Genomic DNA, 26542 nt, shown 5'->3' with positions numbered 1-26542 from the left:
TAGAGAACACGTGACCTGGGACTTTTCTTTCCGCCCCTGTTAACCACGTGAGCCATCTCGCTTGCCGTACCGGGGCGGGGTACGACTACAACAGCTAGCTGCATCGTTATAGACATCAACAATAGTTGTGTCCAGTGAAGTTTATGTAATTTTGAGAGCTGCCATATTTCGCGCGTATACTCTCTGAACCTCCTACGCATCTTATCAGTATATGTTTTAATTCAATTCACCAGTTTCCTGGAATAATTTCCACCTTTCCGCTTTTATTTGTTCGCACAAATGCTAATATTAGCTAGCTAAACCTGTCATAACTTGCAACAGATACTCGTGCTAAAGGTCTGCGATAATGCCTCTATCGGAGACGGAGAATGGGTTTTCCGGTGGTGAAGGAGGAGGAGAGGCGGACGCTATTGTGCAGACTTGTGTGCTGGGCAGCTTCAGTGAGAGAGGCGAGACCACAGCCCTCATCTCCAGCCTGCCGGAGGTCCACGGAGACCTGGGGCCAAGGGAGTCTACTACAGAGAGGTTCCTAGGTGAGACGGTCACAAATAAATCAGCTTCCCCAAGATAAGCAATTTTAAGTGATTAGTTTGGAGACGTGATGGTCTGCTAATTTCTCCCTGCAGTAATAATGAACAGATATCAAGAGCAGCCTCATCTGCTGGACCCTCATCTAGGTACACTACAACAGCTAATTTACAAATAAAATCACTCAGTTTATAAAAAGTCAAAGGAGCTTGCAGTTTATAAAAACACTTCCTTCCTTATTTTGTTCCTTTTTTATTTTAGAATGGATGTTAAATATGATACTGGACTTTATAAGGAGTGAAAAGTCTCCACCTTCGTTGGTTCATTTGTGTTTCAAGTTCCTCTACGTAATCTGCAAGGTCAGTTTTCTCATTAAAAACCTCCTGACTGCACTGAATAAAAGCCGCAATGTGATTGCACTCACGCATGTCTTATGCAGCAGATTCACTAATCCTGCACGTTGTTTGTTTATTTCTGGTTAGGTCAGAGGCTATAAAATTTTCATGCAGCTTTTTCCTCATGAGGTGGCCGATGTCCAGCCAGTTCTGGACCTGATGTCCAGACAGGATCCCAGTGACTCTGAGGTGAGGCTTTAGTTTAAAGGGAAAAATAATAGCTTCACACTGATGCATCAGTTACATATACCTATAGGCAATAGTGTATATTGTTTTGATCTTTATTTATTTACTTGTTCCAGACTTGGGAAACTCGGTACATGTTGTTGTTATGGCTGTCTATGACCTGCCTCATACCCTTCGATCTTTCTCGTCTGGATGGCCACCTCGAGTCAGATGGTGGTAAGGCTAGAGAGCCTATCATGGATCGCATTCTAGCTATTGCCAAGGTTAGTTATACCAAAGTGATATGATGTTTTTATGTTTTGGCATAGCCATTGCCAAAGTCAAGAGTGCTGTGGCCTACTTAAAAAAGAAAATCGCATGGGGCCCACTTAGTCTTAAATTTTTAACTCAAATCAAAATAAGAAAGAAAGTGATGTGTTTCCTTGAAAAACTTATTTAAAAAACATAACAAAGGCTGTTGGTTATAGATAGCTAATGCTACTCAGTCATATGTAAAGTGCTAAGGCCAATGTGTGACCCACTTTCCACTGAGACACAAACTTCAGTACAAGAGTAGTGAAATTAGGTCAGAATAAGGAGTAAACCATCTCATATTACCAGTTTTTTATATACATAAACTAATTTTATAGAAATATTTAACTGTACATATCTGAGAGTAATTTTAAGGTGAATTTCTATTACTACAGTGCCTTTGCATCCCGCCAGGGGTCCCGGCCCACACTTTGGGAGTCGCTATGTAGTGTTGCGGCTTGATTTTTGATGATATATATGCCTTCCTGTACAAACTGATCCACCAGAGATTCCTTAACAAGAAAATCCAGCAGTGTGATATTGGCACTAGATTTAATCTTGTCATTTAAGATTTTTGTCAATTTTTTCAAATTTGCATAATACAGTATGTGTTTGTGTATTTTTAAACAGTATGAATAATCGCACTATTTTTTTTCTTCCACAGTCTTATCTAGTTGTGAGCGACAGTGCAAGAAATGCTGCATCTGTATTGGTATCAAAGTAAGTGGACAAATACCACACAGACACTTAAAGTTAAACAGTGTTTTTAGTAACATACCTGAGAGGTAAACATGCTCCAGTCCATGTTTTTAAATCTGTCGTGGAGTACACAACCTACTCCCATTGGCCACACTTTGATTGTCTTCGCTAATGGTTTCACACGATTGATGAGTGGTGAATATTCGGGGGAGAAACAAAGAAAGGTGATCAGACTGTCCCAGGTGGGGGAGGGGCGTTACCGTGTAGGCTCCAGCAATAGGATATCCATCCATCCATCCATTCGCTTCCGCTTATCCTTTTCAGGGTCGCTGGAGCCTATCCCAGCTGTCATAGGGCGAAAGGCGGGGTACACCCTGGACAGGTCGCCAGTCTGTCGCAGGGCCAACACATAGGGACAGACAACCATTCACTCGCACATTCACACCTAGTGGCAATTTGGATTATCCAATTAACCTATCCCCACAAGCTGCATGTCTTTGGACGGTGGGAGGAAGCCGGAGTGGTGTGTGTTTCAGGTGCTGCTGACATCATAGTCACTTTCAGTCTAGTGGAAACCAGGGTATTTTTCAAATGACCATAATCTTAATTATTTTACAGTGTGTTGCTTCAAAGCTAAGCTAAAAAACACAGTTACGATGTTTTTAATTTTGCATCTTTATGTTTGTGAAAATATGTTTTTTACTGAAAACCATACAAGATCATTACTAAAGCATTTTGCCCCTGGTTACAAATATATCTCAGATTCGAAGTAAATTCCAACAAACAATTTAAAACTATTGATCTGTAATCAGGTCTTTATCCAGTAGAGGGCAAGATTGCTCTTGTTATATTTAGTGTCAGCGATTTGGTCTTTCATGGTGTTGTCTTATTTTACATGACTCTGCAGGTTCGTGACTCGCCCTGATGTGAAACAGAAGCGCCTCGGAGACTTTTTGGACTGGAATCTAGCCACTATATCCCAGACCAATGATCAATCATTAAGAAACATTGTGGTGTTGGATGGTGCTCTGCAGTCTCTGGTAAACATATGCGCTCACACTCAAGCCTGTATGTTGTGTGCATACTTGTCTGTGTGTGTATGTGTGTTTGAAGACAGTGTAGTCTGTGTGTATAAAAACCTGTTGAGGGGGACTTACAAGAGCTGACATGACTGGTATGCTTCACACAATAGCCTGTGTGGTTTTAGCAGGTGTGTTATGCACCTGCTGCATGTGTGGGATCTCTTGCTTCAAGTGACTTAATTCAATTTCATCTAATGATTTAAGAAAAACGTTTCTTGTTTTTTTTTTTTTAAGACAACAGAAGTTTTTTCCCATGTTACACCTTCATTGATAAGCTACGTTTAGATCACTTTGTCTAATCTAAGGTGATCTAATGGATCCCACAAGCATGCACATGAATGTTGTATAATTGGCACGTAAACTTGTATAGCATGTTTTTAAAAAGCGTCGCTTTGCACTTAATGTTTGCTAAATGAACCTGGAGCCAAGGTGTTGCTTAGGGCATTCAAAACTGGCTCTGTGCATTTAGTCTCAAGACTTCAGAACTCAAGCTTACATGTTTTTGTGGTTAATGGGAGATGCTTAAAAGTGCAGCTATGTACCAGCTGCATTAAAAAAAACAAACTATGTTACAGGCAAAGCTCTTCAAGCATGGAAAACGAGATGACCTCTTGCAGTATGGTAGGTTCCTTTTCTTTGTTCATGCACAAAGTAAGAAGCAAGACTTTGCTCTACAGCAGGGGTAGGCAACTCCAGGCCTCAAGGGCCGGTGTCCTGCAGGTTTTAGACATCACCCTGTGTCAACACACCTGAATCAAATCATTAGTTCATTCCCAGGCCTCTGGAGAACTTCAAGACATGTTGAGGAGGTAATTTAGCCATTTGAATCAGCTGTGTTGGATCAAGGACACATCTAAAACCTGCAGGACATCGGCACTCGAGGCCTGGAGTTGCCTACCCCTGCTCTACAGTCTCATTTTGGGGACAAAAATAAATAAATAAAAAGAATCACTGACATGCTGTCTCTTGTATAACTGGCATGTGATTGTTGTTTAACTAATTGTTTAATAGCTTCACTACCTGGAAAATATTTCAATCTAAGTATTAATTTCCACAAACTTTTTATATTCCTGTGTGTTCGCTCATGTAATAAATTTAATAAATAAATTTCCTCAGCTCCTGCAGTTCTACAGTGTCTGGAAAAGAAGCATCTGTCAGAGAGCAGCGAGGCCATGCTGAGGAAGCTTGGTGTCAAATTAACCCAGAGGCTCGGCCTTACCTTTTTAAAGCCCCGTTTGGCCGCTTGGAGGTCAGATTTAGTACCAGCTAGTTTTTAAAATAAGCAGAAACACAGAAATGCATTTTGTGTGTGTGCTTTTTTGTAATATGCAAAATTTTCAGGTATCAGAGAGGCAACCGATCCTTAGCAGCAAACCTTTCCATGTCCCAATCGGCTGCAGACAGTACTGGTGCGACCTCTGAAGTGGAGACAAAAGAACAGGAGGAGGACTACGACATTCCCGAGGAAGTGGAGACTGTCATTGGTAAGTTTCTGCTTCCAATTAATTTAAAATGTTTGTCCTTACAAAACATTTAAAAATAATAATAAAATAAAAAAATCTGATTTGCATGTTATTCTACAGAACATCTGCTATTGGGACTGAAAGATAAGGAAACAATCGTGCGCTGGTCTGCAGCAAAGGGGTAACAAACCTTTTATATGACACTTGAAAAACCTGAACTGTTTATAAAAACGCATCCATGTTGCTGCTTGTCTTTGGTATTTTGACATGTCAAAAGCAGATCATGAGAAAGAGTTGTTGTGTTACAGTAATCTATGTTGTTTAACCCCTCAGCATTGGGAGGGTGACTGGAAGGCTTCCCAAGGAGCTGGCAGATGAGGTGGTTGGATCAGTGCTGGACTGCTTCAGGTACATTCATGCTTGGGGCATTTCGGCTCTCTCTGTTACTTACCCCTCATAGAGGGGCAATGTTCTGCGTTTTGATATGCTTTGCATGTGTTTTGATCCTGAAGCTTCCAGGAAACAGACAACGCTTGGCATGGAGGCTGCCTGGCACTTGCTGAACTGGGTAGAAGAGGACTGCTGCTGCCTTCCAGATTGACAGATGGTAGGTGATTTAATATCTCAATACTTAATGTATGATACACAGACTACTGTAAACAACTTTTATTATTTTATTAAGCATCTTTATACATATGACATGACATTTACAGTTGTCTGCTTTACAAAATTGTTCAACTTTTAGAAAACTTGCAAAATTTGCTCATCACCTTTTCAAGTCATTTCTGAGATTAAAAAAAAAAAGAACAGTGTAACATTTTACATTTTTAACCTTGTAGCAGTGCTATTGGCTAAAACAGTCAAATCTTTCAGTGCTAAATCAATACAATAAGAAGTCCATTATCAATGAGGCTTTTAGACTTTAGATCAGAGATGGTCCTTATTATAGTCAGAGTTTAGTTGTTAGCAGCAACGAGATCTCCTCCTCAGAACCCGTCCGGGCGCTTTTACTCTCTTGGGTTTATGGCATTTGTTTTCAGCCTTTCCACTGTGTGGTCTTTTGATTGCTGTTGCCTTGGCCCTGGTCGTTTGTTTGCTCTTCTCTTGATAAACAGGACTTTTAGCTTCTGTGGAATCTGTCAAGGGCTCGTCTATAGTACTGAAGTCACGTGAAGACGCTGCAGAGCTTGCAATGGCTAGCTGACAGAGTGCTAGAGCTGCAGTCTGCCTCTGGTCACAAGGCTCTTCATCCAGCTTTTCAATGGAGCTCTGCTGAAGATCTTCTAAAGTGCTTGTTGGAGAGCTGCATACAGGGCTGGTCTGAGAAGTTCTGAGGCTGAGGTTCAGGGGCGACTCATGCTCTGTTGATTTCACTGTGTCTGAGCAGCTCAGTCTGTCGACAGACTGAATGTTTTCCTTGTCTTGGTTTCTTGTTGAGAGGTTGAGGGGAGCCATATCATCTGTGCTGTCGACTTCATGACGCTCTGATGAAGTTTCAGGATGTGGATCAGAATCAGACATGAAGGAAAATCTGCTGTTCGCAGCTAATCTGAAACGGAAAGGCCAAAACCATAATGTACACAACATAACAATACAATAATAGAAACAAAAACGTTTTTAAAATTAATACATCCAAAATTTTGAATTTTGCTTACCCTCTGTCTACGTGCTGAGCTGACATTTCTGCACACTCCTCTGGTCTTAAGTCATTTTTGATGTGTTGCACCGCTGTAGACGTGTTTCCTAGTTGTGGGCCGATCTGTGACTCACTGATGTTGGTGTACTGCAGCGCCTCGATGTCTCGCTGGATGATGTGAGCTTGGCTGGGTCTGTCAGGGGATCCCAGAGCTGAGCTGCCCTCTTTGGGACTCAGCCTTGTTGCCTTGTCTCCACTTTGCCCGTGGTGGCTCTCTGCTTGTGTAGAAGTGTGTGGGTGGTTCAGACTGGCACGTGAATGTATGTACAAGTCATAGTCTTTATGGCCAAAAGTTGGGCCATACATATCCAAAGGAATATATCTGTGTCCTGCAATTGGCATAGAAAGCTCGTGGGGTCTGTACAGAGTGTAAGGCAGAGGGTGCCCTGGGTGAAGAGGATGGCAGTACCTGTATGGGAAAGAGGGAAATGGGGAAGTGTTAGCTGGAGTCACTGGTTGTTGTACCATAGGCCTCTGGGGATCCAGAAAATCTGCCTGAAAGGAAGGAGAGTTTGGCTCATTCACATGGTGATTTCCTGGAAGATAGTAAGGTGGATATAGGGGCCGATCAGGCTGGAGATAAGGAGAATATTCGGGAACCAAGAGAGGCGCGAATGATTTTAAGGGAATGGATGATGAAACCGTGCTCCATGGGAAGCGTGGGTGGTTGAAAGTGGGAACAGGAGCTTGCAAGTCCTCGGTCTGCTTCACAGGTGTCTTGAAAGCTTCTGCTCCGTCACGGTTGGGTGTGACAGGTGAGAAGGCAGATGGGCGCGTCTGATCCTTTTCCTCGTTGCTTTCCGTGCTCTGTGTCTCTGAAACCATATTTGGATTTGCTGCACTCTGACTGTCCTTGATGACTGGACTGTCACACCCTACATCGACCTTTTCTGTGTCATCTGTGCTCTCAGCTTTCTTCTCTTCAGCTCCCTGCTTCTCTGGAGTGTTGTTCTGAACTGCTGGTTGGGCATTTGTTAAATCCTTAGTTTTAGGAGGGATTGCTTTTGCCATTGCCTTCATCTGTCTAGCTGTTTGCCCACCTTTCTGTGATACGAGGGAGATGGAGTTTTCACACAAGTTGTATTTCATATGGTTGAAAAGATGGGACTTTTCGTTGCAGGTGAATGGGCACTGGAAGCACTGGTACTTGAAAGGCTTGCCTGGTGGTCGGGGAATATAGTGGGGTCTTTTTGGCTTGCGTTCTTGAACAGTCTCCATCTTGATTCTGAAAGAAGAGTATAGCGTGTCATAGTTGGAGATTTAGTAATGGTTTAGATTTTACTGAAGTACCTCTATTCTAAAGTAAACATGCCAATAAATCGGCAAAAAAAACAAAACACACCCGTCTTACAAAAAAAGTCACAAATGTCAATGGACTAGGCCAGTTGCCGATGGCCAGTAAATCCATCCAAATGCCCAACCCTACTCTGTACCAGATTCCCAAGCTTGCTGTCAAGTAATGAGCCTGCTCAAGTTGTTTGACTGGTTACCGTAAAAAGTGGTTGATTTTTCGGTGAGTGTTTCTTCAGCTGCTCAGCCAGAAAATCTCTAGCTGCACAAAACACAGAGCCCTCGGGCTAATGTATTTCTGCAACTTCACAGTGCTTTGGACACCAAACAGAAATATACCCAAATATGTAAAGTAGCCTACCATATGCAAAAATGTTGCCACACGTTTGCATAGATGCAGTTCTGTCCTAGTTTCGTTTTGGTTGATTGACGGCAGCCTGCAAACACCTCCACATGTTTCGCACTTTCACTCGACAGTCGGTTTTGCGATTGCTTTGCTCATCACGCCTCTAATGTTAGAGAGTCGCTAATCCACTAGACAGTTAGACTACACACTTTCTAGCACAAACCTCGAGGGCATGTAGAGACAAGCTCGCTCCCTCTCTCGCTCTCAATCTACTAAACTCTGCGCTGTCGGCGTGGGAACCACCAGCCACCTGCTTCCCATGACTACACCTGCGGGATGAATTTATCACTTGATGAGCTCACCAGCTCAGGAGACGCATGAGTATTGGAAGTAATTGTTTAATAGTTTTTCTTGTGATACAGCGTTCACGCTAGCTGAACAATATCAGCAATTAGTAAGTCTGCAAACGAGGATGGCATCTGTAGCACTTCAGGCTTCTGAAACGAATCATCACCTAAAGCTGTAAGTTCAGTGTTGGTGGGCGGACTCAGAGGAACCTGCTTGTCATGCGCTGTTGCAAGAAGTTGCCACTCGAGTTTCTGTCCCAACTGTGGTAGCATGCAAAACCACTCCCTTCTTAAGAAGTAAAAGTCTTTCGAAAGTCTTCTTATAACAAGTCTTTATTTTCATTATAATACAGCTTTAAAAAAACAAAAACAAAAAACAAAATAAAGGATCTAAACTTACTTGTTTTTTTAAAATAAATCTGGATGGAGTGAGATCAGGTAAGTTTAGTTTTTTAAAGATGATATTCTTTAAAGAAGGCTGTCTGTCTGCTGTCTAAATAAGTATTTTAGACCTGGTTAAAAGGTTGTCTGCAGAGCTCAGATATTTACCTGTGGCTCAGTTACTGCAGCCTGAGCAGGGACTAATTAGGATCAAGAGGTAGCAGGTGCACAGTTATCCCTACCCTTTATGCAGCCAATAAAAATGGTTAGAAACACCATTACAAATCACAGTCAGTCTTATCCATTGGCAAAGAAATGCTTTGATAGAGTGCTGAAAATAAGTTTAGTGTTAATAAAAGAAAGACAAAAAAAGAAAAAAACAAAACAAACCCTACCTTCTCTAGCCAAAGGGTCAGTATCTTATCCTCTTTATCCAGTGGGCTGCTCCACGCTTCACGCCGCACGGCACTTTCTGGTCAGGACACCTCCGTCGGTACGTGCTCGGAGTTCAGAGTGGGTGAACGTGTGTGTGATCATGAATGTGTTTGATATTTGTTGTGTGGTGAGTTTCTATCTCTGAGGAGTTGTCTCACCTGTGGGTGGAGCTTTCATCTAAACAGCAAGGCCCTCGGGCAACACTGATGTACCTGGTATTAGTCAAGCCTCAAGCAATGATTTACATGTGGGGGGGGGGTTGCAATCCTTCTTCCCCTTTCTGGTTCCAACTGAACAAATAATGTATATGAAGTTTTAAATAAAGTTTAATAGCAGGCAGGCCATTTATTCTCCTATTAGTCCTTTTTATTTTCTGTTAAAACAAATGTTCTGTTATTATGAAACAGATTTATTTTGATAATCATCCTAAATAACATGCACTTACTATATTGTTCATAATCTGACCTTGAAAAGTCTTATGAACTGGTGCTAGCTTATTTTCATGTTGTATTACTCTCCTTTAATCTGGAATTGCAAAAGTCAAGCTTTGTGAAGATAAAGTAGTGATCTTTGCTTACCAAAAACATTTCATGCAGTTTGTGTAATATATATTTTGGACATTTCTGACAACTTTTCATCTCACTGCGGTGTCTGCTTGCAGTTGTGCCACTCATTATCAAGTCCCTAATCTACGAGGAAAAGAGAGGAGCGTGCAGTGTTGGTTCCAATGTGCGTGATGCTGCCTGCTACGTCTGCTGGTCTTTTGCGAGGGCTTATGAACCCAAGGAGCTCAAACCTTTTGTCACTCAGATTGCCAGGTAACCTTCCCTTATACACATGAAACACTGCTACACATAGGCAATGATGGGAATAACGGCGTTACAAGTAACGGTGTTACTTTTTTCAGTAACGACTAATCTAACTAATTACAATTCCTATCGTTACAACGCCGTTACCGTTACTAACAAGAAAATGCGGCGCGGTCGCGTTACTATTTTTCAACAAACAGACGGTTGAAGCTGTGTTTAGCTTCCAGCACCTATAATCAGTTGCACGGAAGTAGCTGTAAGTAATCTGGGCGCTACAGCTTTAAGCAGCGGCACGCTCCCACGGGCGGCAATCACTTTCTGGCCGACGATCACTTTTTTGCACAACACCTGGAGCTAAGGGGGCAAAACAATCGCATGAGTGCTGCTGTTTGACTGAGGAAGAATAAAGTAGTTGTGGTAACCCAATCACATGACCACTTAAAGATGACAAAGCAACAAGGTGATATATACCAGTTTTTAAATTGTGTTGATAGGCCACGTAAAACCAGAGTCATGATAAACAATATATACGCATTTTTCCTCAATAGTTTCATCACGTTTACGGTCTAAGGACAGCGCTAGCAAGCACTCTCTGCTTATGACCAAAAAACAAACAAACAAAAAACACCTCTTTCGAGTTGGTGGAAAAATGTCGACCAATCAAAAAATGATATGGCAACCTGACATTTGGTTGTTTACGAATAGGGGGAAGTTTTAGGAGTGATGGCGAGAGAGAGAGAGCAGAAAAAAAGAGAGAGAGACAGTTTTGAGATGTGAGAGATTTGTGACGTTTAGCGTGTTTGGAGTGTGTAGTTAATGTGTTGTCTTGTGTAGTTAGTGTGTAGTGTTGTGGATAGTTTTGTGTTGTGTGTCCGAGCAATGAGGTGACTGCTATCTGCAGGTATCAAGCTGTGATGTTCTCCTTTATAGTGGACAGAAATTATTTATTTGGAGTGGCACAAATAATTTGTGTGGCATCTTATTGAATGCAGAACAGCTGATTGTTCTGTAAATAGTTTGAAATGTTTTTTTTTAAAAAGGGTAAAAGGTAAATGGCTGCAAATAACTTGTTGTTTGCAAAACTTGTGCATATGATTTTAAAATTGGCAATTTATATTTGCATTTAAAGTTATGAAATATGATTAAATAAACATGTTTGTGGTTGTTACAGTAAAAGACCTTTTCTACTTGGAATTTATGTTTTTTTTTGTCTGATTTTAGATCAATTGCGTTAATACAGTATATCAAAATGAAAACATAACTGTAAATTCAAACACGTGAGGTTGTGCTGAAAAACAATGATACCAATCAAGGCAAAGTAAATAGTTTTTAACGGTGAAATGTAAAGGAAACATCAAAAGTAGTGAAAAATGGCCAATTATACCCTGGACCCCAGAGGGTTACATTTTTTTTTTAAAGTAAGGCAATAGTTACTTTTCAAGTAATTAATTACTTTTAGAATATTGTAACTCAGTTACTTTTTTTGAAGAAGTAACTAGTAACTATAATTAATTACTTTTTCAAAGTAATTTCACTTGTTATAGAAAATGTATAACAAACCTCATTTCCCCAGAGGAAAACTATTATCGTTATTCCACTAGTAAAATGCAAAATAATTACTTAGAGAATTATCTCCAGTTTCATTAGATTCCTTCAGTACCTTGCTGCGGTTTAATATTCAAGCAAAGTCAGCATTTATCCTCCTGAGCAGTTTAAAGTTAATGCATTTAAGAATTAGAAACACTGTTACGTTTCGGTGTGTCAGTGTTTTGTTTTTGCGTGACTGTCATGTGTTTCCTGTTTTACTTTGAAGGTCTGTTGTTATTTTAGTGTGTTCAGTTTACATTTTCCCTGTCTCGTCAGTTCTAATTTGCCCCAGCTGTGTTTCCCTCCTGTGGTCTATTCCCTAATTGCTCCTTCTATGTATTTAAGCCTTGTGTTTCAGTATGTCATGGTCGCGATCTTCCCCCCCCTTGTAAATAGTTTGGCGCCTTGGTGTTTTGATGTAAATAAATATATTTTGCTTTAAAGAAAATAGTGGTCGATACTTTCGTTTTGGGATTATTTTTTGTGGATGGCCCGTATTAGTTTTTCTCGTTTATTTTCCTTATTTTTATTTTTCTGCGTTGCACCCCGGTTGCCTAGGCCGGGGTGTAACATATGGGGGCTCGTCCGGGATTGCCTTCGCTGGGGGGTCCGGGGACTGCCCCAGCCTTTGTCGTCTGCTGGAGGGTCCGAAGGAGGGACAGCTTCGGCCTTCTGTCTTCGCTGGAGGGCCCGGGGACCGCTCCAGCCTTCTGCAGCTGGTGGGCTGCGTGTCCGTGTGTGCAGCTGGTGGGCTGCGTGTCCGTGTGTGCAGCTGGTGGGCTGCGTGTCCGTGTGTGCAGCTGGTGGGCTGCGTGTCCGTGTGTGCAGCTGGTGGGCTGCTCATCCGCCTTCGCTGGAGCGTCCGAGGGACCGCTCCAGCCTTCATCCGCTTCTGCTGGAGGGTCCGGGGGACCGCACCAGCCTTCGTCGTCTGCTGGAGGGTCCGTGGGACCGCTCCAGCCTCCATCAGCTTCGTCTGCCTTCATCCGCCTTCGCCGGGGGGAGGGTCCGTGGGACCGCCCCAGCCTTTGTCGTCGCTGGAGGGTCCGTGGGACCGCTCCAGCCTTCATCCGCCTTCGCTGGAGGGTCCGAGGGACCGCTCCAGCCTTCGTCGTCTGCTGGAGGGTCAGTGGGACCGCTCCAGCCTTCATCAGCTTCGTCTGCCTTCGCTTCCGCCGTCCGTCTCCGCTGGAGGGTCCGAGGGACCGCTCCAGCCTTCATCCGCCTTCGCTGGAGGGTCCGGGGGGACCGCTCCAGCCTTCGTCGTCTGCTGGAGGGTCCGTGGGACCGCTCCAGCCTCCACCAGCCTTCATCCGGTTTTGATCAAAACATTTCACTTAGGGTTACATGTTTGATTTTTGGGTAGGGGGAATTGTTACGTTTCGGTGTGTCAGTGTTTTGTTTTTGCGTGACTGTCATGTGTTTCCTGTTTTACTTTGAAGGTCTGTTGTTATTTTAGTGTGTTCAGTTTACATTTTCCCTGTCTCGTCAGTTCTAATTTGCCCCAGCTGTGTTTCCCTCCTGTGGTCTATTCCCTAATTGCTCCTTCTATGTATTTAAGCCTTGTGTTTCAGTATGTCATGGTCGCGATCTTCCCCCCCCTTGTAAATAGTTTGGCGCCTTGGTGTTTTGATGTAAATAAATATATTTTGCTTTAAAGAAAATAGTGGTCGATACTTTCGTTTTGGGATTATTTTTTGTGGATGGCCCGTATTAGTTTTTCTCGTTTATTTTCCTTATTTTTATTTTTCTGCGTTGCACCCCGGTTGCCTAGGCCGGGGTGTAACAACACCTTTCTAATTAATATAATACAGTTGAAAATGGAGGATAGAAATTTTGCAAAGAACCGGCTGAAATCAAGAGATCGGTGCACGTGACATGTCAAGTAATCAGTCAAGTCATTTGATTGCAGCTGTTAGGAGTGACATTATCATTACAATTTGCATAGAAACTGCAAGGTGTTTTTACTGCCTCAAACCAGTTTTTCTGTGTCATATCAGTCTTGCATGTCCCCACACAGGCAACATACATCGCCATTTGATAATGTTTTCATGTGTTCAATTTAGAATAGGCTACAAGTTTGGATTTTTATGTTGTAAAAATCAAATAGATTCAGTAAAGCTCCAATTGTCTGAGGCAGTGGGTGGGAAAAGTACTTTTTTGTTGTTGTTGTTTTTAAAGCAAATGCACAACATGGGCTTTATATGCTAAATAAAGGCTATAGTCCTTTTTTTTTTTTTTTACATAGAACTTTTTATATTACGTTTCGGTTTTGAAATGAGATCCAGTATCTAAAGATCTGCATTCCTGGTTTGCAGGACGTTGACATTTGGAGTATTATCTAGCATATCTGCTAAAGAGCACATTTTGCTCTGTTTTGGTGTTTGACTGAAAAACAGAAGGTTTATAGGTTTGGTGCAGAAAGGTTTATCTCAGTATTTTTTAACCCTGGTGCAGCATGAAGGGAAATTTATTTTAGAAAAACAAGGAACCAAAATCTGGTCTTTTCCTACAATCCTCATCAAATTTATAAAAATGATTTTTATGTTCTGTTACCTTAGACTGCATTATCTCTATTAGAAGTGCATTTCTTTCTGCATGTTTTCCCCTCATGTTGCTGCAGCAGCCGCTATGTTAAACTGCAGGCATTTAGTTAAGACTTCATTTGCATGCAGCATGCTTATACGGGCATGGCAAGAAGTACTGAAATCGTTGTTTGTTTGTTTTTACATGAACATTAACAGACGGTACTTGCTGAGTAAAATGTTTTATATGCCTCACTTTAAAATCAGAACTAGCTCTAAAAATAAAAACCAAGATCGGGAGATTTTCCCATCTAATGAGCAACCATGCAGAGAAGTACGACATCACCCATTGACATGTGTTCAGTCTTTGTTAATAGTAACGGTTTATCTCATCCTTGAGCTCTTTTTCTTGGTGTGCATGTATGGACCTGTGGCCTGTGACTGTGCAGACCAGCTCTGCAGTGTCAGTTTGAACCCCTGCAAATTATCATCAGCAGTCGCGACAACACCCTCCCTTTCTCTAGCCTACAGGACTGCCAGGTTTCGCCTGCTGTTGTAGGTTTCGGTCGCCGTTTGGCAGCAATGCTAAGACAAGCTGGTTCCTGCTCTATTCATCAAAGCTTGATGACATTCACAGAAAACTCACTTTTGTCAGTGGCTTGGGGGCACACTCATGCACTTGTATTCTTACTAACTTAAATAAATAAACTATATACTAATTGTAGCAGTGGTAAAAGTAATTTAGAGTAACCTTTATGTCTAGAGTTCAGCCAGGAAGTTTGTTTTCTAAACCCTCAGGGTGAGGGCAGTTAGCATAGCCAAATTGGGCAGCTGGTAAATCTCCATGCTGGGATCTTGCTGAAGCTGGGTACATGAAGGGAAAAAGGACAACAGCAGTCAGTCTCAGCCTGTCACAGGTTGGCCCCCACTTAAACGTGGTGTGGGGATATTTAGGTCAGAAGGCAGTCGTGCTTAATCATATTATGGTTTACCGTCTGTGCTGAGAATCTGTGGTTCACAATCACAGTTTGCAATAATGATGTAATTGAAACCTAGCATCTGACTCATCTGTGCGCTCATAAGAATCTGTACACTGTTGGTGAAGATTGAGGTTAATTTCACAGGAATGGGGCAGTCTAACATTTATATTAGTATATTTTTAATTCCATATGCATAAAAACTGTATTTAAGCGTTAACTACAGAATTTTCTAAAATTGAAGTATCCGTCAAGCAGAAAAATTATAAAAACAAAGTACAAGAAGGCTGATTCATCTTTACTTAACGCCCTGTGACAAGAAAAAGTTATTACCTTCTCCAACACGTTTGGTGGCGGTTGAATGTATTTAACATATACTTTGTGTCTTTCTGCAGTGCTTTGCTGATCACTGCTGTGTTTGATCGAAATGTTAACTGCCGCAGAGCTGCATCTGTAAGTTCTCTTTTCGACATCCCATGCTTTCCTAACTAAGACATACAGTTACAGGACAGCAGTTCATTTTGTCTCTTTTTGTCCCAGGCTGCCTTCCAGGAGAATGTCGGCAGACAGGTTTGTGACCTCAGTATTGACTACATGAACATTGTGACTAACAGAATCGCTGTGATTTGAAGCTTATTTGTTGCCAAATATCTAGCTCATGCTCAAACTTGCCTTGTTAGTGAGAACCTTTTAAGTAAAGAAATAGCCTCCCAGTATGGCTGCAGGGCACCAGCAAAAGCTTGATTTGCAAGTAGACCTCGAGCAATAACTCTGTGAGATCGTTTCTTGAATTTGGAACCTAACTGTGTGTTTTCTATCTCATAATCATGAGCTCAGTGTTTAATAATATGAGCAACCTTTAATTAATGAAATGCAGTAGAAACATCTCAGCACTTTCTTGGTTTCTTGTGTCTCAATAGGGGACATTTCCTCATGGTATTGACATCTTAACAACAGCAGACTACTATGCAGTTGGTAATCTCAACAACTGCTACCTGAACATCAGGTAAGAAACACTGCACAAATCACAGTAGCCTAAAAAATAAATGTTGTAAACAGGTAATACATTTTCTTTTCACACTGGCACAGCACAGAATTAAATCTCAGTTTTTCCTAACATTACTGTTTATGTGTGTTGTCCCTAATTAAAAATATCTTATCTCACTATAAGTGACAAGCAAGAAAAAAATCATTCGGGCCAAAAGTGGGTTGTGTACTCTCTCTCTGGAACAGCGGTCCCCAACCTTTTTTGCGCCACGGACCGGTTTATGCCCGACAATATTGTCACGGACCGGCCTTTAAGGTGTCGCGGATAATTACAACAAAATAAAACTAGTACCGGTACCGAAAAAAAGAAGATTTATTCATAACACACGTGAAAAGACCCAGGAAAACAGAGTTAATGATAAAAACGATAACAAAATACCGCTGAAAACCGATAAAAACCCTGAAAACCATACATTTCACACCCGAGCCTCAACTCTTGCGGCCCGGTACCAAACGACTCACGGACTGGTACCGGTCCGAGGCCCGGGGGTTGGGGACCGCTGCTCTTGAAGATAGACCCTGCCTCCCACTCTAAAAAGAGAAACCTGTCCAGAAATGTCATAATCTTGGATTCTTCTTTGACTGATGACAAAATAAGGTCACACTTTATTATGTCTATAAGAAAATTACACTTTTTTCCATTTTATACTATAGTAAACACTTTCCTTATTTCTTGATTAATCAGTTTCAAGACCTTTTCAGTACAGCAAACTGGTCTTTGTGTGCACTGCAGTCTTATTCAGAGTGAAATAGACAGTAAACCATGGCATGCTTCAGGGAGTGGCTACCTTGTGATTGACAAGTTGCCACAACACGAGCACACCTCATCTTTGCTATGTCAATGGGCTCCACTCTTCACTCGCTTCAAATTAACCTTTTACATAAAGTGTACAGTCCATCATCACATCATCACATGACCTTGGGTTAAGGTAACTGAGTTGTAACGGCACCAAAAATCTTAATATTATAACCCAGTATATACACATACACATTTGATAAAGTGTATATTGAAGCCAGTGCAGAAAAACTTTAGCCTTTACAAGAATCTGCACCTTTGGCAGGAATGTGTCACCAACTTAGTAAACATTTAAGCGGTGAAAACGAATAAAGATGCTAGCCTCAGGGCATGAATGAATACAGAACGAGGAAGGAACATAGCACAGTGATAGCAGATGTGATTTAAGTGTGGCTAAACTGATGTTTGCATTCTATTGGTTACCAAAACATGCATAAAACTGTTATGTGTGTTGTTATTTTTTTATTACTTGTCTCAAAGTGTCTATATAGCAGGTTTCCCAGAGTACACCAAATCCATGATCGACCATTTAGTAGCTATGAAGATCAACCACTGGGATGGGTAAGTACTTGCATTAATAATGCTGCCAAATGTGAAAAGGACACTGTTTTGTTTTCACTTATTTATTTATCTATTTATCTTTGTGTATATATTTTGCAGTATGATTCGAGAGCTTGCCACTAAAGCTCTCCACAACTTGACGCCTCAAGTGCCTGATTATATGGCAGCAACAGGTAAACAATGTCACCCTACCTGTTCCTCAGTCAATGTTTGTCTTTTAGTTCAACTGCTAAATGCTTTATGAAACTGAATGAAACCTTCAATTAAAAATAAAGAGTGGAAATTTTATACTCCCCCTCCCTGCTCGGTTTCAGTTTTACCGCAGCTGTTGAAAATGGCCGTGGGTATTGATCTCCATGGCCGGCATGGAGCCATCCAGGCTTGCGGGCAGATCACACATGCTCTGTACAAAGTGGGCCTTCAAACCAACAGGTAGGCTTTATATACACAATAAAAGTAGCATTAGCTAGGGTTGGTCTAGAACTGAAACTTCTTTTTAAACCTTAATGTACACGGGTTAAAAACACTTTTTAATCAGAGTAAAGCATTAAGTCAGTTAAACTTCTGGCATATTAAAGTGGTCGTTTAAGTAGCAGAGGGGGTTGTTGGTTTGATTCTCATGCTTTGGTGTTAATTAAATTAACAACAGGTGCACTAGAGGGGAAACAATGACACAACCCCCAACACAGGAATGGTTTTACAGACCACTTCTACATTTTGCTAGTGTCACTACTGCTAGCATGAGGCCATACCTCACTGGACCTTGCAGAGGTTTCACTGGTAGTCCTCCAGGATGGCGCATCAATATGTGCCACTGGCAAAGGATTTACTATATCACCCAGCACAGTCTCAGGAGCATGGAGGAGTTTCCAGGAGGCAGACAGTTACTGTAAGAGAGCTGGACAGGGTCGTAGAAGGTCGTTAACCCCTTAACAGGACTGATATCTGCTCCGCCTATCTGCTTGTGTAAGAAGGAAGAAAATGAGCACTACCAGAGCCCTATAAAATGACCTCCAGCAGGCCACTAGTGTGAATATCTCTGACAAAACAATGAGAAAAAGCCTTCATGAGGCTGGCCTAAGGGCCTTACAGCCTGTAGCACCCCGTGCTCGTAGCCCAATTAGCATTTGCTATAAAATACCACATTTGGCAGGACCGTGTGCTTTTCACAGATTAGAGCAGGTTCACCCTGAGCACACATGACAGACGTGAATGGATCTGGAGAAGCCAAGGAAAATATTGATTCCTGTGACATCATTCAGTATATGGTGGTGTGTCATTGATGGTTTGGGGAGACACATCTATGGAGGGATGCACAGACCTCTACAGGCTAGCCAACAGCACACTGACTGCCATTAAGTATCAGGATGAAATTCTTGGACTCATTGCCAGACCCTATACTGGCGCTTTGGGTCCTGGCATTCTCCTGGTGGACAAGAATGTCCGACCTCATGTGTCCAGGCAGTTCCTGGAGGACGATGATACCCTTGACTGGCCCCCACAATCACCTGACCTAAATCCAGTAGAGCACCTTTGGTACATTATATTTTGGTCAATCTGATGCCACCAGGTAGTACAAGATCTCAGTGATGCCCTGATTGAAATCAGGGACGAGATTCCCCCAGGACTCTATCTTTCATCTCATTAGAAGCATGCCCTGATGTTGTCAGGCATGCATGGAAGCACATCGGGCCATACAAATTTCAGTAAAATGGACTCCCTGAATATGGCATCTTTTTGTTACTAACACATTACTGAGTCCTTATCAATATAGATAACCCATAACGATTTGATGTGTTTTCAAAGTGTCCATGTAATTGTTTTAGCAGCGTGCTTTGACAGTGCCCTGTAAGCCTTTGGCACATTAAATGATGGCACTATTAAAATCGGGCTTGTATTTGTCCCATAGGACTGTGGTGGACATGATTTCTCCAGAATGTGTGGATGCTTTAAAGAACATTCACCAAATGGTAAGTGCATGAACTTAAAAATAGTTTCAAGATTAACTTCAAATTAAACAAACTTTGCTCTTCTTGCTCATTTAAATTTGTTGGCCCACTTTCAGCTACACGACCGAAAACAGTACAGGTATGCTGAAATAATCTGTTTAGCTTTGCAGTATGGCAGATCAGTAATATATTACTCGTATTACAATTATGTTTATTTTGTTACATAGGGGCTTTGGTGGAGAGCTGATGAGACCAGCAAGTAAGTTTACATTCAAAGTTGGAATTTAAAAAATAGTTGCATGACATGCTGACGATTCCTGATTGTTTGTTTTTTATTTTTTCACAGTTTGTAGTCTTATAGAAAAGCTGTCCCTGTCCAAAATGCCTTTCAAGAACGACCCCATCATTAGTAAGGCAGTTCTTTACAGCACTGAGGTTTTGCTTTTCTTTTTTTTTCCAACATCACAGCTAACAGTATGTATTATGTTACAGCTGGCTGGCAGTGGATTATAGACGACACCATAAAGACTCTTCATCTTGTTTCTAGTGGAGCAAAGGATGGCATTATGGTAAGCTTAATGCCTTTTCATTCTTCTCTAATGTTGAGGTCATTCCAGGAACCAGTGAGAATGATGATGCTCATTTTTATACGTCAGTTATATCTGTTTATTGTAACCAATCAATAGAGCAAAACACAGGTATCTGTAGTATAAGGTAAAGTGGTTGCTCCACCAGAGTGTGTACTAGTATGGTCATTTTCAAAGCTGTGGAATCAAATACTGTCACCATTTGTTTATTTGTGGACTATTTTCTGTTTTCTACTCTCTGGCCTTCCCTTTCCTGTGTCTGCAGGCTGCACTTGTATCAGCCTTGTCTGCCTTGTGTGAGGAGTACTACCAGGCCAGTCCAGGCCAGGCTGACCCACAAATGCAAGGTAGCTTAGCTATGGTTTTCTCATTATTCTATAACCAAATATGGATTTCATCTGTATGATTTGGTTAATGTCTGTAACATGTCCGTGTCCTTACATGTTTAGATGCTCTGGTGTCTCAGTACACTGAAGGGCTTAACAACCCACAGATGCTCACTCGTTGCGGATCTGCCCTGGCCCTCGGCTGTCTGCCAAAATTTATGATCCATGGCAAATTGAAGCAGGTGTGTTTGAAGTGTGTCCACACTTTCATTTTCAAGCTGTTTTCCATCTAGCTGTCTCTGCATTTTAGGTATAAATTGGTTTGTGTGTTTGCGATAGATCATTGAAGGCCTTCGGCAGCTGTGCGCTGAAACCCAGAAGGAAGGGACTTTTACTGAGGCGAGGAGAGATGCAATCACATCAGTAGCTCAGTGAGTATTCATATGCACACGCTTATTGCCTTCTCATCTTCTATCTACATTTTTTTCTACCCTGTTGTTTCTTTGGTGTGTATTTGTGCACTGTTATGTTTGTTTGTCTGTCCTCGGCTCTTTGCCTGCTAGTTTAAACACGTGGATATGTAGACAGTGGTGCTAAAATAAACAATTGGCCGACTATACCTGCAGGACCTGAAGGGCATGTCTGGCCATTTCTCCGATAGCATCTTTCCTCAAAATTCAAATTTAATTTCTTTGCTGTGGTTTGTGTATATTTCTCGTTGTCCTTTTAAATTATGTTTTGATTTGCAAACTGTTTTTCATTTTCTCCACCAGAGTGAGTGTGAAAGCAGGCGCATGTGCTGAAGGCTCTCCGGACTCTACCCTGTGCTCTGCAAATGTAGATGAGGTGTATGGCACTCTCCTCTCCAGTATGGTCGATTACACCACCGACAGCAGAGGGGATGTCGGGGCCTGGTGAGTGAAATTGCTCCTCAAAGGCACATATGTTCTTTTAACCGCCTCGGGGAGGAAGAATTCTTCCCCATTGAGACGTCTGGTCTTCTGTCCCTCCACAAAGGGACGTGCCCATGTCACAGGTAGCTCCAGGCCACGGTTACCGACACGCCTGGAATGTCACCAGGCTTGTCACTTGTCTCCAACATGGGATGGGCTGCTTGCGTTACACTGTCTAGTAATCTTGTTATTTTCTTCTTTCTCTTGAATCGCTTTTCTTCCTTGTTTACCTGCAATCTTTTTTTTTTTCTTTCGTAATAACACTGAATGAAGACAGTCCTTCCCTTATTTTCATCATATATAATCAAGAATTCACAAGTTGCTTGTGTTTAAGTTTTGAATAAACACCCTGATCAGCATTTCACATAAACAAATTGTGCCCTTTAGCCATGAAACTAATTTGACTGTAAAACTGCAGAATCCTGTAAAACTGCAACGGTCTTCTGTTGTTTATGCGGCTGTAGCTCAGCAGGTAGAGCAGTTCAAATACTGACTGGAAGGTTGGTGGTTTGATCCCCTGGTTTGATCCCTTGATGAATCCATCAGAGGGTGAATGTGTGTAACATTAGATAGAAAGCACTTAAGCATAGAAAAAAAAGTGATTGAATGAGTAAGAGTGAATGGGTGAATCAGGCATGTAGTATAAAGCGCTTTGAGTGCCCAGATGGAGTAGAAAACGACTATATAAGTTCCAGTCCATTTAGATTACCTTAAAAAAAAGTAATAGATTGATAGATTTAATAGAAAGTGGTGGGGTTTATTCAAGCCCATGCCATTTAAATATACTGTGTGTGTCACTTGCTCAGGGTCAGAGAGGCGGCAATGACTAGTCTGAAAGATGTGACTATGCTGGTGGCTAGCAGTGCTCCAGAAATCCTTTCAGCAGACATGTGAGTACGAATCTTTAATTATTTAAATATGTTCTGTTTTTTCTGTATGTTCTAGGCTCTCCAACTTTACTTTTACTGTTTATTGTTGTCATATAAATTATATCCAATGTTGCCTTTGAGCTTCTTGTAGTTCAAGATCTTTTTTCTTAAGTCTTGATGGCAGCAAAACTTGTATAAACACAACTGTGAGAGAATAGTGATAGTGCTCATTGTCTTTATTTCACACTAATGTATGTAGGGTGAAATGTATGATGTGCTGCCTGGCCCAGCAATCTGCCGAGAAGATTGATCGCTACAGAGCCCACGCTGGCACCATCTTCCTTCACCTCCTTCACAGCACAGATCCTGTAGTACCTCACATTCCCCACCGAGAGGAGCTGTTGGGCATTTTCCCCATGTGAGTCACTACCACAGTTAACCAGTAGCTTTAGGAGCTTTAATAATTGCTATAATTTTAACCAGCCTTTTGTGTTTGGTCGGTTTTGGCACATGCACATGCAGTTTAACAGTGTTTCGTAGATGACAGCTTTATTTGCTGATCTGTGACCCATTTGCTCTGTGTTTCAGTGAGACCACAACCACTCTGAACTGGAATGCTCCATCTCACGCTTTCAAGTATATCGCCCAGCTGCTGGGATTGTTTGAGTATCAGTACCACACTCTGCTGGGGCTCACCGTGTCTGTGGGAGGAATCACAGAGTCCACAGTAGGTGGAGAAGTTGAATATTGTCAAATCTTTACATTGTTATGTGCAGATGGGTGATAGTTTTAATCTGTAAACGTCTAAAAGGTTGGCAGTGAGGGATTTAGAGATTTTCACCTATTGAGCTGTAAAGTTTGATCACCGGTAGGAATGATTTCCTGCTTCTGTGGCTGTCCACTACCCTGAGTCTGCTCCCACAGCAAACGGGATCGCACTGGCTAACACAGACTCGAAAGACATCATCCGGTAGATGTTAAAGAACTCAGTCGTCTCAGAAAAGAGGGACAAATTTAGCACCTCTTATTGTGGGCTTTTGTGTTTTTAATGAAGTCCAGTAGATGTTTAATGATATTTGTGCGTAGAATAAAGCAGTGGCTTATTATAGAAATGTACTTTTCAGCATTAAACATCCCACAATAAGATCAACACACAATAAGATTTGTGTTGATACTCAGGTTGAGTTTAGACCAGCAGGGGGAGCTATCAGTCTGATGCACTCTGATCTCGTGTCTGACGTATAACACCTGCCTTTACGGCAGTCCATCGAGTCATTGATACCAGCTATGTTACTCATCTCCACCTGATTACGTCTTGTCTTTTTTATGGCCAAGCGTGAGTCAGACTTACCTACAGATTCAAAATGGGAACATCCCATAGGTTGTATCTGGAGTTTAGCTAATTTCCTGTCCTAATATTTTACTCAACGTCAGTCGGGAGACTCAGCTGGGGTTGATCAAGTTTCCCCCCTTCGTCTGTTATGACCTAACCTGTTAAAACCAATCACTCGGAGGAGAACTTGCACACACAAATTGGAGCCAGTTAGGTTATTTCTTAGCTTTTAGTGTTTATAGATGTACTAAAGAAAATAAGTTTAATGCTTGTAATAGCAGCAGTGGGGCCAGTAAAGTCAAACTTGTCTTCCAGTGGTGGCCTAAATATATTCCCCAAGAGGCAATCAAGCTCTCGTCCTGGTCTTCCAGTGGTTTTTACTGCAGATACATCCTCAGAGATGAGAAGTAGTGATATGTTTGCACAGGGTTGCATTTAGGAAACTGAGCCAAGACTGCATCAATCCATGGGCCAAGAATACTGTTCTCACACCACAGGCACATATTCACACAGGCCAGAGAGACATGAAGCATCTACCAACTTTCCAGGAATTGTGTGGACGTAGATGGCCCACATGACCCTGAAAAAGAGCAGCCACACAACAGAAAAAAGTTGGAGGCGTAAAACAGAAAATTAACCACTGAAACATTAAAAACTGTTATTATTATGTGTATATATGTGCATTAATGTGGATGAGATTTTCAGCCAAGAGTTTCTTAGTAACTCTGTTTATAGGGCATTGTGCAACTATATTATGTTGCTATCTTGCAAATGTCAAGATTTGACACTTTCTTCGCGGTGGTCTGATAATATCTGATGCTTTTCTTTCCCAGGCTCCTCAAGTTTGCACTCGCTCAGCAATAACTTCACAGTAATTTTAATATTATAGTCCAGGTTTCTGTTTTTTCTCAGTTTTTTTCTATTTACATTTCCTACCTTTGCCTTTGAATGACAGGAAAAGAGTCGTAACACGGCAGTGTTTTTGTACTGCATGTACACGTACTCTTGGGTTGTCAATCTGTCCTGTCTTATTGAATTTATTGTCTCTTAAACACCGTGAGACACTTTTTTCCATTTGGAACAAGCATTAAACTATAGACACGGACCTTACAGTGGCCAAAACTTGGGTGTTATTATGTATGATCAGTTAAAATGATGTAGTTTTATATACAAAAAGCTCAGACTTCATCTTCACTGTGACATCATACTGTTTTACAATAACACTTTATTTATTTTTTTATATATATTTACTAGTTTTTTCTGTTTCTGTTTAGGTGCATTTCTCTTCCCAGTCTCTGTTTGACCATCTGAAATTGATTCAGAGCGATAGTGCTGCTCTGGGACAATTTGGAGAAACGTTGCTGAGGATCTTCAGAGACAATCTTCACAATGACAGGTACGTGATGATGTGAGGCTTTTTTTTATCTGTCCTGTTTTCAGTACATTACACTTGTAAAAGCTGCATATATTCTCTTTTCTTTTCCTTTTAGAGTGTCCGTTTCCTTTCTTAAGATGCTCAATCAGATTCTTGCTAACAGCTGCTTCGAAATATTCACCATGCAAGAGAAGTGAGTGCTGTGATTTGTTTTTCTTTCTTTGTATTAAACTAAATGTGGATGTTTGTCAGAGCTAAACTTTTTCTGCCTGTGTTTTCTTAGTCATCCGTTCTGTGTGGACCTTTTGGCCCTTTGCAAAGAATTCAAGAAGTCCAAAGACATTTCCAAGCTGCGAGCATGTATATCAGTGTAAGTCTCTGTCTCACTGATAAATGCACACATGATGCAAATCGCTAAAGCTAAATGTATGTTGACTATGCCGGTTTGTGTTTCCCAGTTTATGTGGGCTGATCCAGTTCCAAGGTGAGGTGAGAAAGAAGGTTTTGTCCCAGCTGCTGCTGCTGCTCTGCCATTCATTTCCTGTGGTAGGTTTACTTGGAGCGTGCACCGCTATCCTTGAAGCAGGATTGTTGGGTTTTTTTGATCAACAGTTTCATCCAGGTGGAAAGATCTCAACACCTAATTACTGTACATTCAGCTTTGTTTATGTTTTTTGTATATTTATAGCCAGCTCTAAGGAAAACTAGAGCCCCATCACGTTGTATTTTTGAGTGGACTAAAGGGGACCTATTGTGCTTTTCCTTATTTTGTCACGCTGTTACAGAGTGCAAAATTGGCTTTCAGACTTCTCTAAACACAGTTTCTAGTTTCTTCTGCTCTGAAAAGCCCTGGCAGTGAGCACATAAGCCCCACCCACCTGCTGATCAAAGCTTTTGTTTGTGAGAGGCAACCTATCAGAAGGAAGGGGCCTCAAAGCAAGAGGAGCTAAAACAGCTTTTTTTCCTCCAGACAGTGTATCAACAGAACTGTATTAGTATTAGATATATGAATCCTTTTGAACTGTGAATCATGCAAAGCTACTCAAGTAGAGTCCAAGAATAAAAATAAATGTGAGCATAACGTGCTCGCTTTTAATGAATGGATGAATTGATATGCATGTGGCTTTGGACACATGCAGGGTGATGATTATTGTCATCAGGTCTAGTTCTCAGTTTATATGTTTGGATCAAGCATAGCTGATTGCTGGAATAGCTCTTGACTCTTGTTCTAATTTGTATTTCTCACAACTGTAGATAAGAAAGACCACAGCCAGCCAGATGTATGAGATGCTTCTGACCTACGATGATGTTGTTGATCCAGAGGTGTTGGATGATGCCATGACTTTGCTAAGTGACACTAACTGGTAAGTAGTCATACTGGAGGCAGCTGTTAAATAAACTGACTATAAGCAGTATGTAAAACGTTGCCATGCTCCTTTCCAGGGAAAGCGACCTCGCCACAGTTCGGCCACATAGGAATCAGCTTTGCGACTGGTTAGGAGTCCCCAGGCCACAACCAGTTACAAAGGTAACCATTTAGCGTAATTATTGAGAGTTTAGAGCACAAGGCAAACAAATTGAATTGAGTTGATCCTAACTGCTGTCTTTAATCAGCAGGGCCCTGTCCAGGTTTCCTGATCACTCACAGGAAATGAAGAACACCCCATGTCAGGTAGCTCTTCTAACTGCCAATAAAACACATGGAAACA

General features: G+C 41.6%; 2 protein-coding genes across 2 annotated transcripts; one reads left to right on the top strand and one right to left on the bottom strand.

The window, feature by feature from the left end:
* Positions 1-79: 79 nt before the first annotated feature.
* tbcd (tubulin folding cofactor D) lies at positions 80-26542 on the top strand. The gene is made up of 39 exons (XM_085352544.1): positions 80-533; positions 627-677; positions 790-887; positions 1011-1112; positions 1226-1372; positions 2065-2120; positions 3007-3139; positions 3757-3802; positions 4298-4430; positions 4523-4665; positions 4765-4825; positions 4978-5052; positions 5157-5251; positions 9801-9957; positions 15433-15490; positions 15578-15607; positions 15958-16043; positions 17361-17441; positions 17541-17614; positions 17756-17873; positions 19351-19411; positions 19507-19529; positions 19618-19649; positions 19737-19799; positions 19883-19959; positions 20243-20324; positions 20427-20545; positions 20643-20734; positions 21077-21217; positions 22063-22146; positions 22385-22543; positions 22714-22852; positions 24733-24854; positions 24949-25026; positions 25117-25203; positions 25292-25379; positions 26088-26197; positions 26277-26361; positions 26448-26542. Exons 1-39 carry the CDS (start codon positions 347-349, stop codon positions 26469-26471), a joined length of 3597 nt encoding a protein of 1198 aa, XP_085208670.1. The 5' UTR covers positions 80-346; the 3' UTR covers positions 26472-26542.
* On the bottom strand, positions 5608-7558 carry znf750 (zinc finger protein 750). The gene is made up of 2 exons (XM_085352543.1): positions 6300-7558; positions 5608-6193 (listed from the first exon to the last, which is right to left on the bottom strand). Exons 1-2 carry the CDS (start codon positions 7556-7558, stop codon positions 5608-5610), a joined length of 1845 nt encoding a protein of 614 aa, XP_085208669.1.

The sequence above is a fragment of the Diplotaxodon limnothrissa genome, linkage group LG4 (assembly GCF_057381915.1).
Source record: "Diplotaxodon limnothrissa isolate DT_005_m linkage group LG4, D_limnothrissa_male_GT1.1, whole genome shotgun sequence".
Classification (NCBI taxonomy): domain Eukaryota; kingdom Metazoa; phylum Chordata; class Actinopteri; order Cichliformes; family Cichlidae; genus Diplotaxodon; species Diplotaxodon limnothrissa.
Note: the sequence above shows the minus strand (reverse complement) of the source record. Positions and strands in the feature narration are given on the sequence as shown.

What these genes read in the sequence shown, in the direction of transcription:
- tbcd (XM_085352544.1), top strand. Translation starts at nt 347, where the DNA reads ATGCCTCTATCGGAGACGGAGAATGGGTTTTCCGGTGGTGAAGGAGGA. An exon ending in TTGCTAAGTGACACTAACTG is followed by an intron (nt 26,198 to 26,276) that starts GTAAGTAGTCAT and finishes GCTCCTTTCCAG; the next exon opens with GGAAAGCGACCTCGCCACAG. An exon ending in GGCCACAACCAGTTACAAAG is followed by an intron (nt 26,362 to 26,447) that starts GTAACCATTTAG and finishes GTCTTTAATCAG; the next exon opens with CAGGGCCCTGTCCAGGTTTC.
- znf750 (XM_085352543.1), bottom strand. Translation starts at nt 7,558, where the DNA reads ATGGAGACTGTTCAAGAACGCAAGCCAAAAAGACCCCACTATATTCCC. An exon ending in GCTCAGCACGTAGACAGAGG is followed by an intron (nt 6,194 to 6,299) that starts GTAAGCAAAATT and finishes TTTCCGTTTCAG; the next exon opens with ATTAGCTGCGAACAGCAGAT.